The 14,153-nt window shown below is 37.9% G+C and overlaps 1 protein-coding gene and 1 long non-coding RNA gene across 25 annotated transcripts in view; one reads left to right on the top strand and one right to left on the bottom strand.

Moving 5' to 3' along the window:
• Nucleotides 1–7,207, bottom strand: part of LOC138738936 (uncharacterized) — a 34,536-nt gene extending 27,329 nt beyond the window's left edge. Inside the window, exon 1 of the long non-coding RNA XR_011341880.1 lies at nucleotides 7,112–7,207. This is a non-coding gene — a long non-coding RNA (uncharacterized lncRNA). The remainder of the gene's footprint in view (nucleotides 1–7,111) is intronic.
• Nucleotides 1–14,153, top strand: part of dmd (dystrophin) — a 1,604,005-nt gene that overhangs the window by 838,226 nt on the left and 751,626 nt on the right. For all 24 annotated transcript variants that reach the window (XR_011341867.1, XM_069890130.1, XM_069890120.1 and 21 more), the window contains one exon: nucleotides 7,519–7,669. Coding sequence is in view for 23 of the 24 variants with exons in the window: in XM_069890130.1 (XP_069746231.1) it covers nucleotides 7,519–7,669 (151 nt within the window). In the remaining variant the exon portion in view is untranslated. The remainder of the gene's footprint in view (nucleotides 1–7,518; nucleotides 7,670–14,153) is intronic.

Genomic DNA, 14,153 nt, shown 5'->3' on the forward strand with positions numbered 1-14,153 from the left:
GTCCAGAGGCACTGAATCTGATTGGTCCCACCACTGCCACATACAATGTCATCAGTATCAAATACTGCTCTCTGCTTTTCAGTCGTCACAAAGCATTTCCGGAGCTCTTCTAGTTTTTTTTTAGGACATTCCTTCTTGTGCTTTGTAATAAATTGGACCCTTCCTTCTTTTTCCTACCTGAAATGTTTTGGGGGATTTCCTTTGTGATTTGCATTCATAAAGGACTAGTATCTCAATTTTTTTTAATGCTTTGGAGATTTCTTAAAATGCAAAAGTTTTGACTTTGGTGAAGGAAAGTGTTTTCTGAAAAATAAAAAAAACCTGCTGTTGTCAAAATATAAATTCAGCCTAATTATTATAAAAACATATTTGCTCCTCGAAATCCAATGAAGACATTCTTCATTTTATTCTGTAAATGATGGCATTTAAATATAAAGCAATGTTCTCTGCGGTGCAGATATGTTAAACTGTATTCTCCAATCATGTCTGATAATAATTCACAACATGTGCACTGGTGCTGAAACCATTCCCATAGTAACAGATGCCCGAAAATATCTGTTTCATTATGACATACAAATTAATTTTATTAACAGATTTGAGGATGTACCACTTTTTGTATTTTGATCTTAAAGTCGTGGAGAATAACTGTACTTAGAAAAGAAACACATCAGTTAAATCATAGGCAAGCAAGGATGTGTTACAGATAAAGAAAAATGACAAGGCCCTTTCATGATACCTTCAAGACTTGCTGCTGTTCAGCAATGCAGGGTGGCTGATGGTAAGCTTTTAGTTATACTTCAGACATTTCCTCTTTCCTCCATGTCACGAGCTCTGGATCATCAGAATTGCTCTTTAGCCACATTTCAACAAGTGTTGTGAATGTGCTTATGACCTGGGTCATAAATGTTGAAAATGTGCAATGTTTGCTTTCTTGTAGTGAGTGTGGAAAAACACCCATGGGAAACGTTGAAATTCAAGTTCAGCTGCTCTGCAGTCCATGTGACACCAATTAGAGCAAACTTGATGAATGTTAACCATGTCCTTAACTTGGAGCATTTAACAATAGGCAATAAATGCTGACATGGAGGACAGTGTCTGAGGCGGTTGCTTAGGTACCTTGAGTGGAACAGATGGCAATAAAGAAAGTGGTACTGAAGGATTTTGGAGAAGGGTGGAGATTGTGTGATTTCTTTATATTTATTTATGGAGTGGATTGGATATATGTTGGAATGGAAATTATCACAGAAGATCTATTTGCAGGAGCTGGGCAGTGTGGGGCATCCTGGGAATGGATGTGGGGAGGTTCCTTGTGGCTTGGCATTGCCAAAAGAAATTTAGCTTATCCCCTGATGAAGTTCTGATGAACTTAATAAAAAAATTAGGAAAGCACCCTCATGTCCAGTTTAATGATCCATTTGCTTTGGAGCACATATTAATTTTTCTATGCCTCCAAGTCTCTGTCCATGGCCTCGTGCACTGCCAGACTGAGGCCACCAGCAAACTGGAGGAACACCACCTTGTATTCTGTTATGGCAGTCTCCAACCAGACAACATTGTCATCAAATTCTCCAATTTCCGTTTACACATTCTCCCCCCCCCCGCCCCATGCCTCTCACTTTCTCCATCCGTCTGTTTCCTTTCCTTCAGTACCCTACCCCTTTCCCTTCTCTGATTAGAGAGCTACCATTGATTTTCTTCAACCATTACTTCTTAGCTTTTTTCCTTCTACCCTCCCATTTGTATCCATTACCCCTTACCTTTTGGCACATGTTCCTCTTCCTGCTCCTCCCTGCTTCCACTCCTCTCCTCCTTCCCCCTGGCCTCCCACCTTTAAATTCCAGCATCAACCTGCTTTACCTGATTCCCTTCGAAGGGCTCAGGCCCGAAACTTTGGCGTCCTTTCACATCCCATGGATGCTGCATGACCTGTTCAGTTTCTCCAGTACATTAGTGGATTGCAGATTTGCATGTGATCCCAGCATCTGTAGATTTTGTTAAATTCTGTTTGGGTGATGGCATGGTTTTCATTTTTGCTCCTCTCTTCCCATCACAATCTGATTCGCCCTCCTCAGCCCTTCTCCTGGCCATTACTTGAGGTTGCAAAGAAAACAACCCCTCCCCCCCCCCCACCCCACTATCTGTCAGAGGTCCAAGAAAATGAATTTGCCCATATCCTCATTTACGTTTGCCACGACACAAATATCCCCTTGATACAGTTGATCTCTTTAACATGCATGTTCAATAGGAATAATGGATCTTGTAGTATAACAGAATGTAAAATACTGTGATAATCTTGTCATTTGTGAATTATTGTGTTGATGAATTTTACTGTCCTTAAGAGATGAACGTTTCAGGGCATGATTCTTCAGATTTTCAGTTCAAATTCCCAAAGGATTATCTTGAAGCATTTTTATATTTCAAAATGTTGAACTGATCTTATAACACAAAAGCATTCCTTACAGTAATAAATTCAACATGTGTTGTGGACTTGTCCTGATTATTAGTTTGAAACAATGGACATTTGCATTTAGATATTGTACTCAGTATCAGATCTGAACTGAATTTACATTCTCCCAATACTGATCTTAAATATTGCATGATTATGCCTCTGAACAGAAACGAAACAACTTGTGATCTCTTATCTATTTGGATGGCCCTGCAATTTTTTTTATCTTTCCAAATCTTGCATCATTTGTGTCACTCATGTTTAGGAAGTCACTGGCAAAGGTATGGAACTGTTAATCAGCCGTGCTCATAGTCTCACAGATAAATGGGGTAGCTTCTCTGTTCTGTTATTTTGCTGCATGGCCTTGTATTCAACTGAATCCTCCTCAACAAGCTTAACCTTAAGGAAACAAATGCATCTTGCTGGGGAATTCTTTGCACGACTCACAATGCATGGATGTGTTATGACATTGTGCAGTAGATGCAATAGAAAATTTGTCAAGCCCTAGCGTACACATGTCAAACTCAGGCCCGCGGGCCAAATTTGGCCCATGATATAATTATATTTGGCCCCCAAGATCATATCAAATATGTATTAGTGCCACCGCGCCAGTATAGCGGATGCACAGCTAATACTACAAATCCCAGAATGCTTTGCAAATGCGTTGGTTCCGGCCCGTCAGCCCGCTAATCACCCCCTCCTCTCTTTACTTTCATTAGCATCTGCGACCTGTCGCCTAACTCACATGTAATAAACACCTTACGAAAAATGGCCAAACGAAAGACAGAAAACAGGACCTTTCAAGACAGGTGGGAGGCAAACTCTGACCCCAGAGTTTGATGAACTTGCATCTAAGAAGAGATGCCAAGTATCTGGTTTAGACCCAGGTGCATCAGAGTAAATCACAGTGTAGCAAGCTAAGCTTGGATTAATATTTTCTTTGGTTAACTTTGGACTGTTCATAGTTGAAAGATTGGATTTTCATTGAAGCAAGTTGTTATTTTTTTGACTTTTTGGCTTGTGAAAAAAAATCATTTAAAAGGAGCTTAAAGGCTATAGAGAAATATTATTTATTGAATATTTTATTTCTCATTTGTTAATGCTTCTTCTGGAAAGAATTTAACCAAAACTATTATTAAACATTTATTTTAATAAGAAAAAGTTTAACATGACATATGTTGAAAGAAGAGAAAACATGCAGATGTTGTTGAAAATTTTCAATAAATATTTAGTTTGGCCCACGACTTAGTCCAAGTTTTTAATTTTGGCCCTCCGTGAATTTGAGTTTGACACCCCTGCCGTAGCATATCTCATTGTGTGACATAGTTTTGATCCAAGTTGATATGTTGGACCTCAAGAGGCACCTCACTGTGAGATTTTCAGAAGGCCTTTTGATAAGTTCCCGTGGAGGTGTTTGATCAACTAGATTGGTGAACACAGGATTGGAGATAATATATATACTGACATGGAAGGAGAATTGGTTTATGCACAGACAAGAAGTAGAGGAAAAATGGATCTGTCTCAGGCTGGCTGTGACATGGGGTACTGCAAGAAATCATTCCTTGGGTGCCAGATATTCCTGATCTCTGTCAATAATTTGAGGGTTCAAAATATCGTCTTTCATATTTGCTGTTTGAACAAAAGTGGATGTTGCTAATCATGTCCATGCTGAACTTTTTGACCATCTGTACTCATTCAATTGGTCTATATTTGGTCAGTGTCAAATGCCGTGTGAACGTCTCTGAATTGTGGTGACTGTCACGTCTTCTGACAGTGAATTCAAGATATCAGCCTTTCTCTGTGAGTTGCGAAGATTAGAACATTCCCCACAGATTCTATTTAAACACTTTGAGCCCACATGTTTTTGAAAACTCTACCATAGCAAAAAGATTTTGCCTATCTCCCTTGTCTCTGCCTCTCATAATCATATCAACATCTATCCTGTGACCCTTCCTTTGCTCCAGGAAAACCAGCCCACCCTGTCCAATCTCTCCCCATGACTGAAGTTCTCCAGGCAACATCCGAGTGCATCACCTCTGGACTCTTTCCTGTTTAACCAAAGCCATCCTGTGGTTTGGTGACCAGAGCTGCACACAATCATCCCAGTGACATGTCATCAGTGTTCTATAAAATTGCCACATAATGCACCATCTTTATTGCACATAATGCACCATCCTGGTTCAACCCTGATCTCCTGGGTTTTCTGTGTGGAGTTTGCAAGTTCACTTTGTAACTATGAATTTCTTCAAATGCTCTGTTTACCTCCCAGATCCCAGATAGGGCAAGAAGTTAGCATAGTGGTAAAGTGCAATGCTCTCCAGTGCCAGCAACTGGGTTTGAAACCAGCACTACTTATAAGAAGTTTGTACGTTCTCCCTATGACCTGTGTGGGTTTTCTCCAGGTGTTCTAGTTTCCCCCCACACTCCAAATCATACAGGGCTGGTAGATTAATTGGGTGTAATTAGATGGCAGTGGTTTCAAGGGCCAGAAGTTCATTCCACCATGCTGTCTCATCAAAATTAAAATTAAATTAAAATCCAATGGATGTGAAAGTTGACAGATTAATTGTCAAAGGAGAAACATTGTAAAAATAGGTGCTTCATGGTCAGCGTAAACCAAAGAAGCTGAAGAGCCTGTATCCACGTTGGTCTGAGACTCCATCATTATCTTCTGACTATCCTTTGAAGCTTTTCATTCTGGACACATTGCACTGAACTGTGTCTAATGCAGTGATAAAGGACAGTGTGTCACAGGGAACATGGGCAGTTGCTTTGGCTTCACTTCTTGATTTTGAAAGATCTCCGATCCCTCACAAGAATAGGTGTGTTGGATGTTCGTTCAGATGTTATTCCCAACATTGCTTCCATGTTTCATTTACAATTCGAACTGTATCCCATTTTCATTGGAGATCTAATTTGAATCCATGTAGTTCTGAGGGAGTAAATTTTTCTTTCCTCTTTTGATGATGGAAAGTCAAATATTCTCTGGATACTATAGACTTTCAGCTGTCAGTATAACTTCACTGCAGTTGCTGCAGTGCCTGCGAGTTTTCAATGATTTGTTTCTCATGGTGGTCACACCAATGGTTGTGTTCTGCCTTGTCTAACCCAGGAACATGTAGTTTTAATTTTGATTTTTTCTGATTGGTCATCTACATTTCAAAATTGGCTTGTTAATTGTTTTACTTCCAAAGTTGTTCAAATTGAAATACTACTCCATCAAATACATCAACACACCAGCTTCACTGAAGCTATTCCACAAATGTATATTTTGTGAATTACTTTATACTTGTCTCTTTTGTGTTTCATGCACCTGCCAAAGCTTAGACACAGAAAATTTCTGCTGGATATGTTCTTGCACTGACAGAATATAGATGGAAAATTTTCTCCAGAAGTGGTTTAATCCTCAGATTAAGGACCAAATGGGCATATCAGTGGCTGCACATGGGATGTGAGGGGAGCCCAGTCAATTTGTGAAGAAGTCACAAAAAAGCTGAAACAAACTGTGGAAGCTCTTTAAAACTGCCCCTGATTAAGCCAAATTTTAACATAACAAAATTTCATGTCTTCCTGGTGGTAAAATAGTGCATAAAGTTATGGTGCAACAAAAATAAACTCTCTCTGTGGGAAAGGTTCGCAGTAATGAGCCCTTCAGAAGTGAACAGCCCCTTCAATTTTTGAGGGGCTGTTTGGCCCTTGAGCTCCACATGTGTGATCATGAAAGCGAAGTGCTGACACTCTTGTGTACAGAATCAAAACGTGTCGAGTGAATGACACTGAGAATGTAAAGAGCCACACACACACACACATATATGAAAAAATATGTGTGTGTGTGTGTGTGTGTGTATTTATATAGTTATTCATTATGAATAACATTTATTACTTTAAATGAAAATTAATGTGACGAGCTTGCATTGAAATTCACCAGTCAGTAACCACAATCTCCCAACAGTGCTATCAGGATCAAATGGTAAAATGTTGACAAAAACTCCAGGTGCTGAAATCTGTGCGAACAAGGAGAAGCTGGAGGAACTCAGCAAATGAGCTGGCATCTATGGGAAATGCCCAGCCACATGGAGGCAGCAACCTGCTGAGTTCCTCCAGCCTCTCTTCACTCCGTTTGGAAAGCCATGAAATGCCATGCAAATTGCAGTTCTAAATAAAAGCAGCCCAACTGGAATGCATGACATGATGTTGTAAAGCAGTCAATGCTTTCCTGTTTACGCCTTTCTGCTGGGTGATGCCTGAATTTGATGCAAAATACTCTTCCCAAGTGACAGACGATAATTCATTTTGCAGTCAGTGGCAAGTCATTCATTCTCACAGCCAACTGTGAGAATAGTTCACACTTCCCTTGTGTGATACTTCTGATGAGATTTATCGAAAGAGGCTGATCCATATGTGTTGTTCAGTGTGAATGCTGTCAATGTGGAGTAACCAACAATTTGCCCTGGCATTAAAACAAATGTGGAACAAGCTGCCAAGAACTAAACTAGTCCCCAGGTTTAGCTAACTCAAATCTAAGCATATTTCTGACTGTGGGAAATGGTGAGAACTTTCCAAAATGATTGTGTTATTCAAACAAACAAAAATTGGGGAAGTGAAAAGCATTATTTTTAAATAAAATTGACTCAAATTCCAAAATCAATGGATAAGTATTCTTACCTGTCATAGATGATTGACCAAGTTCCCACACGTGCCGTAATCCTGAGTTTGCTGTCATTTATGGTAGAACCCTGATACTTCCAGAAAAGAATTCAGTTTCAATTCTTGGGTTGGGCACAATTCCATGAGCCTGGTTAATGAAGTATTGAATGTTGGGGGTGGAGAGGGGTGGGGGAGGAACACAAATCTGAATATTCTGGAATTGCACTGTGGCTATGATCCAGTTACAGTGATGTTGACCTTCACTTTGAAAGCTTTCAACTTGGTTTGTCTTTGAACAGAACACTGAATTGAGGCTTGTACTGCTTTGACTGCTTTCCATTGTCTTTTTTTTTGCTGTTTGTTAACTCAAATATTGAATGTCTAACTTCATAATATCAATTCAAAGTTGTCCTACTTTTTCCCAGGAGGTTTAATAGATGTGTGGAGAAATGGCGCAACTTCAACAGTGATCTGAAGGACTTGGCCAATTGGATGGCAGAAGCAGAAATGATACTGGCTGACACCAAAATAGATTCCGAAAATATAGATCCAGTGAGAATGAAGCAAAGAGTAAAGGTAATGATGTTCCATATGCTCATCTTGGTGAAATATCAACTATTTATATGTCAACAGAAGTCTTGATTGAGAAATAAGTATGAAAATTTGTTGTTATTACCAATTGCAGTGATGTTTTGGAAACAGTGTAATTAATGTTATTTGGTGCGCAATGAACAAATTTGGATATTTTGGCTTTTGGTCTAGTTTTAGCAGTGAGAGTGCACTGCTTTTAAGTGACATGATTTAAAGAGTTTGCTGGAGATGTTAATTGCAATGCAAAGGCCATGGAGATTTATCCAAGTGAATTGGCTGGAGATAAAGGACAAATCTGTGGTTGGGATCTTATGGCGGTCAGAACACACAGATTTGTGTGCTGTGCATGGTCCGTAGTGTTCAGAATGCACTATCATTCAGACCTTTATTCACTTGCATCCATTTTGATCTTATTTTAATGGGAAATAGGTAGATTATTTATGAAAAAGTGGCAGCGTATGTTGTGGTATAATTATACAGGAACTATAAAGATTCATTTATGAGCTCTGTTGTTTTTGAAGACTTTATTTTTGTGAGTCTAGAAGGATAGATGGCAATAAAAAAATTCCATTCGCTCTGCTGTAATAGAAAATGTTAAGTATTCCATTTTTATTGGATTTGTGAGGCAAAGCTTTATGAGCAGAGCTTGGTGACCTATGTGTAAAATTTGCAAGTTGAATGTTTTGGAATGTAAGCCTGGACCCTTGTGGTTTTATTTTTTCTAACGTTACAAAATATAGAGATATTGTGCATGCAATCTGGGGTATGTCTGATCTTTCTTGATTGGAGCACATGCAAGATAAAACAATACATCAAAACAATGCCCACATTTTGCCTTGTTGATTTCAAGATTTTCATGCAGATGAAAGGTGAAAAGGAAAATAACTTAATATCATCCAATTGACATTTTCAAGGGTTATGTTTTGAAGTGTGAGTTTTATATGATCTCTAAGTGTGATATAAAGTCTGATTGAATTGGATGTTTAAGAAGAATGTTATAAGCATTTTAGAGCCACCCAGTGTGGATGAACACTGATTTGTTGAGGGAAGAGGGAAAGAGGAGAACTGCTTTGATGAAATGTAAGGTTTCGAGGGGTCTTTTCAAAACAAGGAGAAAAAGAGAGCACCAAAAAGAGAATTCCCGAGTGTCAGTCTTGATACATAGAGATGGTATGGCATGGAATTACACAGTTTAAGAGTCAATTCGTGGTTTTAAATAATTTTGTTACACTGCTCAACCTTGCATGCTGAGAGGGAACAATTTCACCAATCTTTCCACCTTATCATAATTTCTGATCTGTGGGACCATTACTACTAACCTTTTCTGCATTGCCCACTCATCCTCCCGGAGATGTGGTGCCCAGTTCTGCAGTAATGCTTGGGAAGAATTAGAAGGGTAAACAATTGTGTTGGGGATGGCAGGGGAGAACGAACGGTGACTGTAATGAGGTGCAAAGAGATTTGGAAATGAAGGATGGACCTTGAACTGAACATGTGCAACCGAAAGAGAAAATAATGCGAGAGAAGAAAGGATTAGGGAAATGTGAGTCTGTATGGTGATGAGCATGAAGCGTGGCATTCTGACTAAGGTTGGGGCTCATGGGGGTGCTGGAGGAGGAGCAAAAGGTAAAAAAGCAAAATCTGCTTTAGCATTTATAGGATTGGAAGTGGTGAAAAAGAAAGTCTTGCAGCCTCTTCTACTGGTTAGCTCAATGTTAATAAATGTGATATCCAACAAAGTTATTTGCAATGAACGTTTGTAGTCCTCCACCAGCAGTTCTGATTTTATTCACCGAATTAGACATGAGTGAACTTGGCAAAGTTGGACATCTGGGAGTACAACAGATTGTAACTGAGGACAGCAATTTCGTTGAAGTTCAGACAGGACATCTTGTCAAGGATTTGGTGCCAGGCTGCTATTCGCTATCATAGCCATCATGTTATAATTGTCACAAAAGATTTTGAGTATTTTTTAAGACTATTATTTTCTGGGGTTTTTTTGTTGGGAGTTTTATTACATGCTGAAGTGGGGGTTTTTTGTTGGTATAATCCCATGAATTCAAATCCTTTGTGAGTGTGCAGGTCTATTTGAAATTTAATGAAGTGTTATTTAAGAAATGGACCCTGGTGAGTTTGAACTCTCAGCTTTGTGCATCTATAATTCACAACCTTGTGCCACTGTTTAGAACAATAGTGCTGGCAATTGTTAATAAACTGGAATGCACAGAACATTAGCAGATTAATCACATGCTGCATGTTACAAACAAAAGACATTTACTCCTCAGGAGTATTCATCACTTATTTCAGACTTTGCAAAGTTTAAATCTAAGAGCTATGCTTGCACCAAACATTGGATAGGGAAGTACTGTATTTTGGTTCAGTAAAAAAGTGTAACTAAACTTGTTTTGTCCTTTAACCAGAGTTGATTTGATCAGTAATAAAGGGCAATAGTGCAAAATAAACGCATGAGGTCTTGAAGAAGCTTTTAACAGTTCCAATTCTCTTAAACCAGCAATTTCATTTATACAATGAATGTTTACTCTTGAAGATGGTTTTGGAAGCTTTGCCAAAATACATCTGAAATGATAATAAAAGGAATGAAACTCATGTATTCAAGATAGAACCAAATGTATTCTCTACAAACAAGAATGACTGAGGATCTCGGAAAGAAGGTAGACGCACATTGTTTCTGTTTGAATAACTGTGTATATGGATGTTGTGGAACTAATATATCCATGGAAACTCAGAACATAGATTGACTGGGAAATGGTGGCCAAGTGGTCATTAGTGGCGAGGGAGCTCTGAGGAGACCTCTGTGGTTTGGTATTCCACCTCTGCAAGATGGATGTTAGTTCACCAAACAAGACCATCCCAGTATTTAAAATAAATATTCTTTTCTCAAGCAACGTCAGTTCCAAAACTGTTGGAAGATTTATTCTGTAGAGGAGGAGAGAAGAAAAATGGTTAGAAGTTTTCTGTTATCCTCCCTTGGTCTTACTGTGATAATGGCCATACATTTGTGTTTCGACACTTCATAGGGAGCCACTTTTTGTCAAAATTCTCAGGTTATCTTCAATTGCTAAACTCAGTAGGATCGAAGGAAGAAAGCTTTTTCTCTGTCACGTTTTCCTTTCTTCCCAACCCCATCTGACAGGTGACAGTAATTTGAATCTCCACCCCATGGGATAACATGGTAATCACAAAGCTTAAACCATTTATGCCAAGAACAGCAAGTGGATTCAAAATTAAACACAAAAATTGACTCTGCTTTTCCTTTCCTCAGTTCAATATTTTTTAAAGTAAACAAAACTTTGTGTTGGGTAAATGCAGATATTCTTTATTCGCCCCCTCCCCTCCCCATATTGTCTATTAAAGAACAAAATGCTCCAAAAAAAACTCCATGGAAATCTTTGCTTATTGCTCTCCTGACCGATAACTGACTGAATGATACTGATGTATGATGGAAAGAAAATGGTCTCTAGCCATTTAGTATTCTCACAATTATCATTTCAAGTCTATGTATTGAGAGAAAACTTAAGAAAAAACAATTTTAGATGTCAAAGGACTACTTATACAAATGCGATCCTATAAAGCAGGGGTTCCCAACCTTTTTGTTCCTCTGTACCCCTTGGGCATTTTTATAGGTTTTCGTTTACCCCTAAGAATTAAAGATAAAAAATAACACAACTGAAAAGTGCAAATATACCACTAGGGGTACATGTACCCCAGGTTGGGAACCCCGCTATAAAGCATTGTGACAAGTTTTTTTTTTCTCGGTCATTTTACTTAACCCATCTGGATGTGAGAAATTTTAGTTGTTAGGGGAAAATTGCAGTTGAGAAGAAGTTTCGAAACCTTTGTAAAGTTTTATGTCAACATAATAACAAAGAAATCTCAGAGTAAACTGATCAGTTATAAATGTAGCTCGTGCATCAAACACTAGAAATACCTATCAGGGTGGAAAGGAATAACGAAAAACAAGGACACTAAAAGATTTTAAATGTAATTCATGCCCTTTAAATTAATTTATCAAATAAATAGTCTATAATAAAGTGCTTCATAAATCTAATTTAGAAATGACAGAATTATAACTAGGATAGAAACTCAAGTGAAGCGATGGATTAGTGAAGTATCGTGTTGGTAAACTTTATCAGAAATTTTTGTCAAGTCTCCAGAACTTGTGTAATATATTGTTTTGTATACCTTCAATGCTACATTCTCTACTTATTGTGTCTGCACTTTGTCAATTGATTTAATGCCACTCGTCTTGTGTTGTGGGTATAAAATTCAATGTCTCTCAAGACAGTCCAAATGTAAGATTTCAGAGAAGCAATTGTCAGCCAAATTTCCCTGCTGCAAACACATGCCTCAGGAGTTGATAAACAGAAACGACTCTTGCATCCTCTGAAACATGAGAGTTGAAAAGCGATGCAGGTGTAATACAAGTGAAACTGAGAATAAAAATGAGTTCATTTGAAGCTAATTAATCTTCTGCCATAACAATTAAACCAATGGGATTGCTGCTTTAGATTATGCTTTGAAAGAACAGCAGATATCTGTTTAGTTATTTCAGTGTAAAATTAGGCTGAGTACATTGCTTTTACAAGAAACTAATCATGTTGGCCAAAACAACATCAGTCTCAACTTTGAGCAGAAATGAAACATTATTATTGTTAAATCTTATGCAATTTTTTTGTGTTAAGTTAACTTGGCACCATTTATGCCCTGAACATAATCTGAACTACATCTGCACACATTTTTCTCATCTAATGACTAGCAGATTAAAGGGCCATTAATCTCATTTATTTTCTTTTGAAATATTGCTGTGTAGAATGATTTTTTTTGTCTTGCAACTGTGAATATTTATCCATCTATCTTTTCATATCAATTATCTCTTTTTCTGTCTTGGCATATTGTGGCAATTTAAAACCATAATGGGGACCGAAGAATTGGTTGTAACTTGAGTTGGACTGAAGTCAGGGAACGGGGACCTTGGGGTTCCAAGAGGGAGTGTGGACTGCTGTATACATTTCTTTTAATACAAAATATGTATTTGTACAGTAGTTTGAGTGAAGATTTTCTAAAATATTGGTCATATGTACGTCTGGACATAACTCGCATTGGTTGGAAGTCAAGGACTACCTGCAAATTTTATGTAACTTGTGTCCCTGTTTGGCTGCAGCAAGTAAAAATGGTGGAGCATCCGTGCATTGAACTTATGTATATGACAGTAAATTCTCATGTTACACATCATTATATTGAAAAGATCTTTTTTGATTAATATGAGTTTTAATTACCAGTATTTATTTTACATTTAGATGTACAGCATGGTAACAGGTCATTTTGGCCCACGAGACTATGCAGCCCAATTTACACCCCATTAACCTACACCACTGGTATGTTTTGAATGGTGGGAAGAACTGGAGCTCCCGGAGAAAACCCACACAGACACCGAAAGAACGTAAAAACTCCTTACAGATAGCGTGGGATTCGAATGCCAGTGGCTGATACTGTAAAGATGTTGTGCTAACCGCTACACTAACCGTGCCGCCTGAATAGAATTTAGAAATTCTACCTTGCCTACAGGAGAAAGAATCTTAGAGTTATATGTGTTGTCATTTATGTACCATTGCAATAAATTTTTACTTTGAAATTTGAAGTTATGGATGAAAGTAAAACAGTTCTGCAGTTTTCAGTCATTATCAAAGGATTCAGTGAATGCATTTGTTACTGGTTTTATATATTTGTGATTTTTGTCTCAAAGCTGAATAATTCTTAATATGACAATTACTGGCAATATTAACTGTCGGGAAAATTCAAAAAGTAAGAAAAACTGCAGATGCTGAAAATCTGAAATAAAACAAAAAATGCAAGCAAAAACTCAGCAGGTCAAGCAGCATCTGTGAAAAGGGAAATGAGTAAAAGTCCAGGATATTGCATCCAATGACCTACAAAATTCACTGTTCCTCCTTCCATCGATGCAGCTTGACCTGCTGAAGTGCTCTGTTTTAATTTCAAATCCAGGCTGACTGTTGCCACTTTTTATGGCTGGACCTCAGCAACAGAGAGTAAAAATAGCTGAGCTGCAAATCATTAATTAGGAAGATTTTAATCCCCTGTGGAATTTAGAGTCATTCAGATTGCCTGTAAATTTTACTTAATTTTCTATTTAGCCTGTGGTTCTTTCTGCTGGGGATATAATGGCAAATTAAAATTACATTTTTTTTTCAGCTAGTACCAATTAGTCATGTTTTAAAGCTCATGAGATACGACAAAGTAAACACCATGGTGGTTCAGAAAGCATTCCTTCATTTTTTTTATGTGCCCAGTGAGCATACTTGATTCCAGTCAATGATGAGAAAAAATAGATAGGTATAAACATTGCTAATTAGATGATAAAAATAGCTGCAAATAGATAATTAGGTCCTTCTGGGAAAATCACGCAAGCATGGATGATTAAAAAATATAT

Source organism: Narcine bancroftii, chromosome 7, assembly GCF_036971445.1.
Source record: "Narcine bancroftii isolate sNarBan1 chromosome 7, sNarBan1.hap1, whole genome shotgun sequence".
NCBI lineage: Eukaryota > Metazoa > Chordata > Chondrichthyes > Torpediniformes > Narcinidae > Narcine > Narcine bancroftii.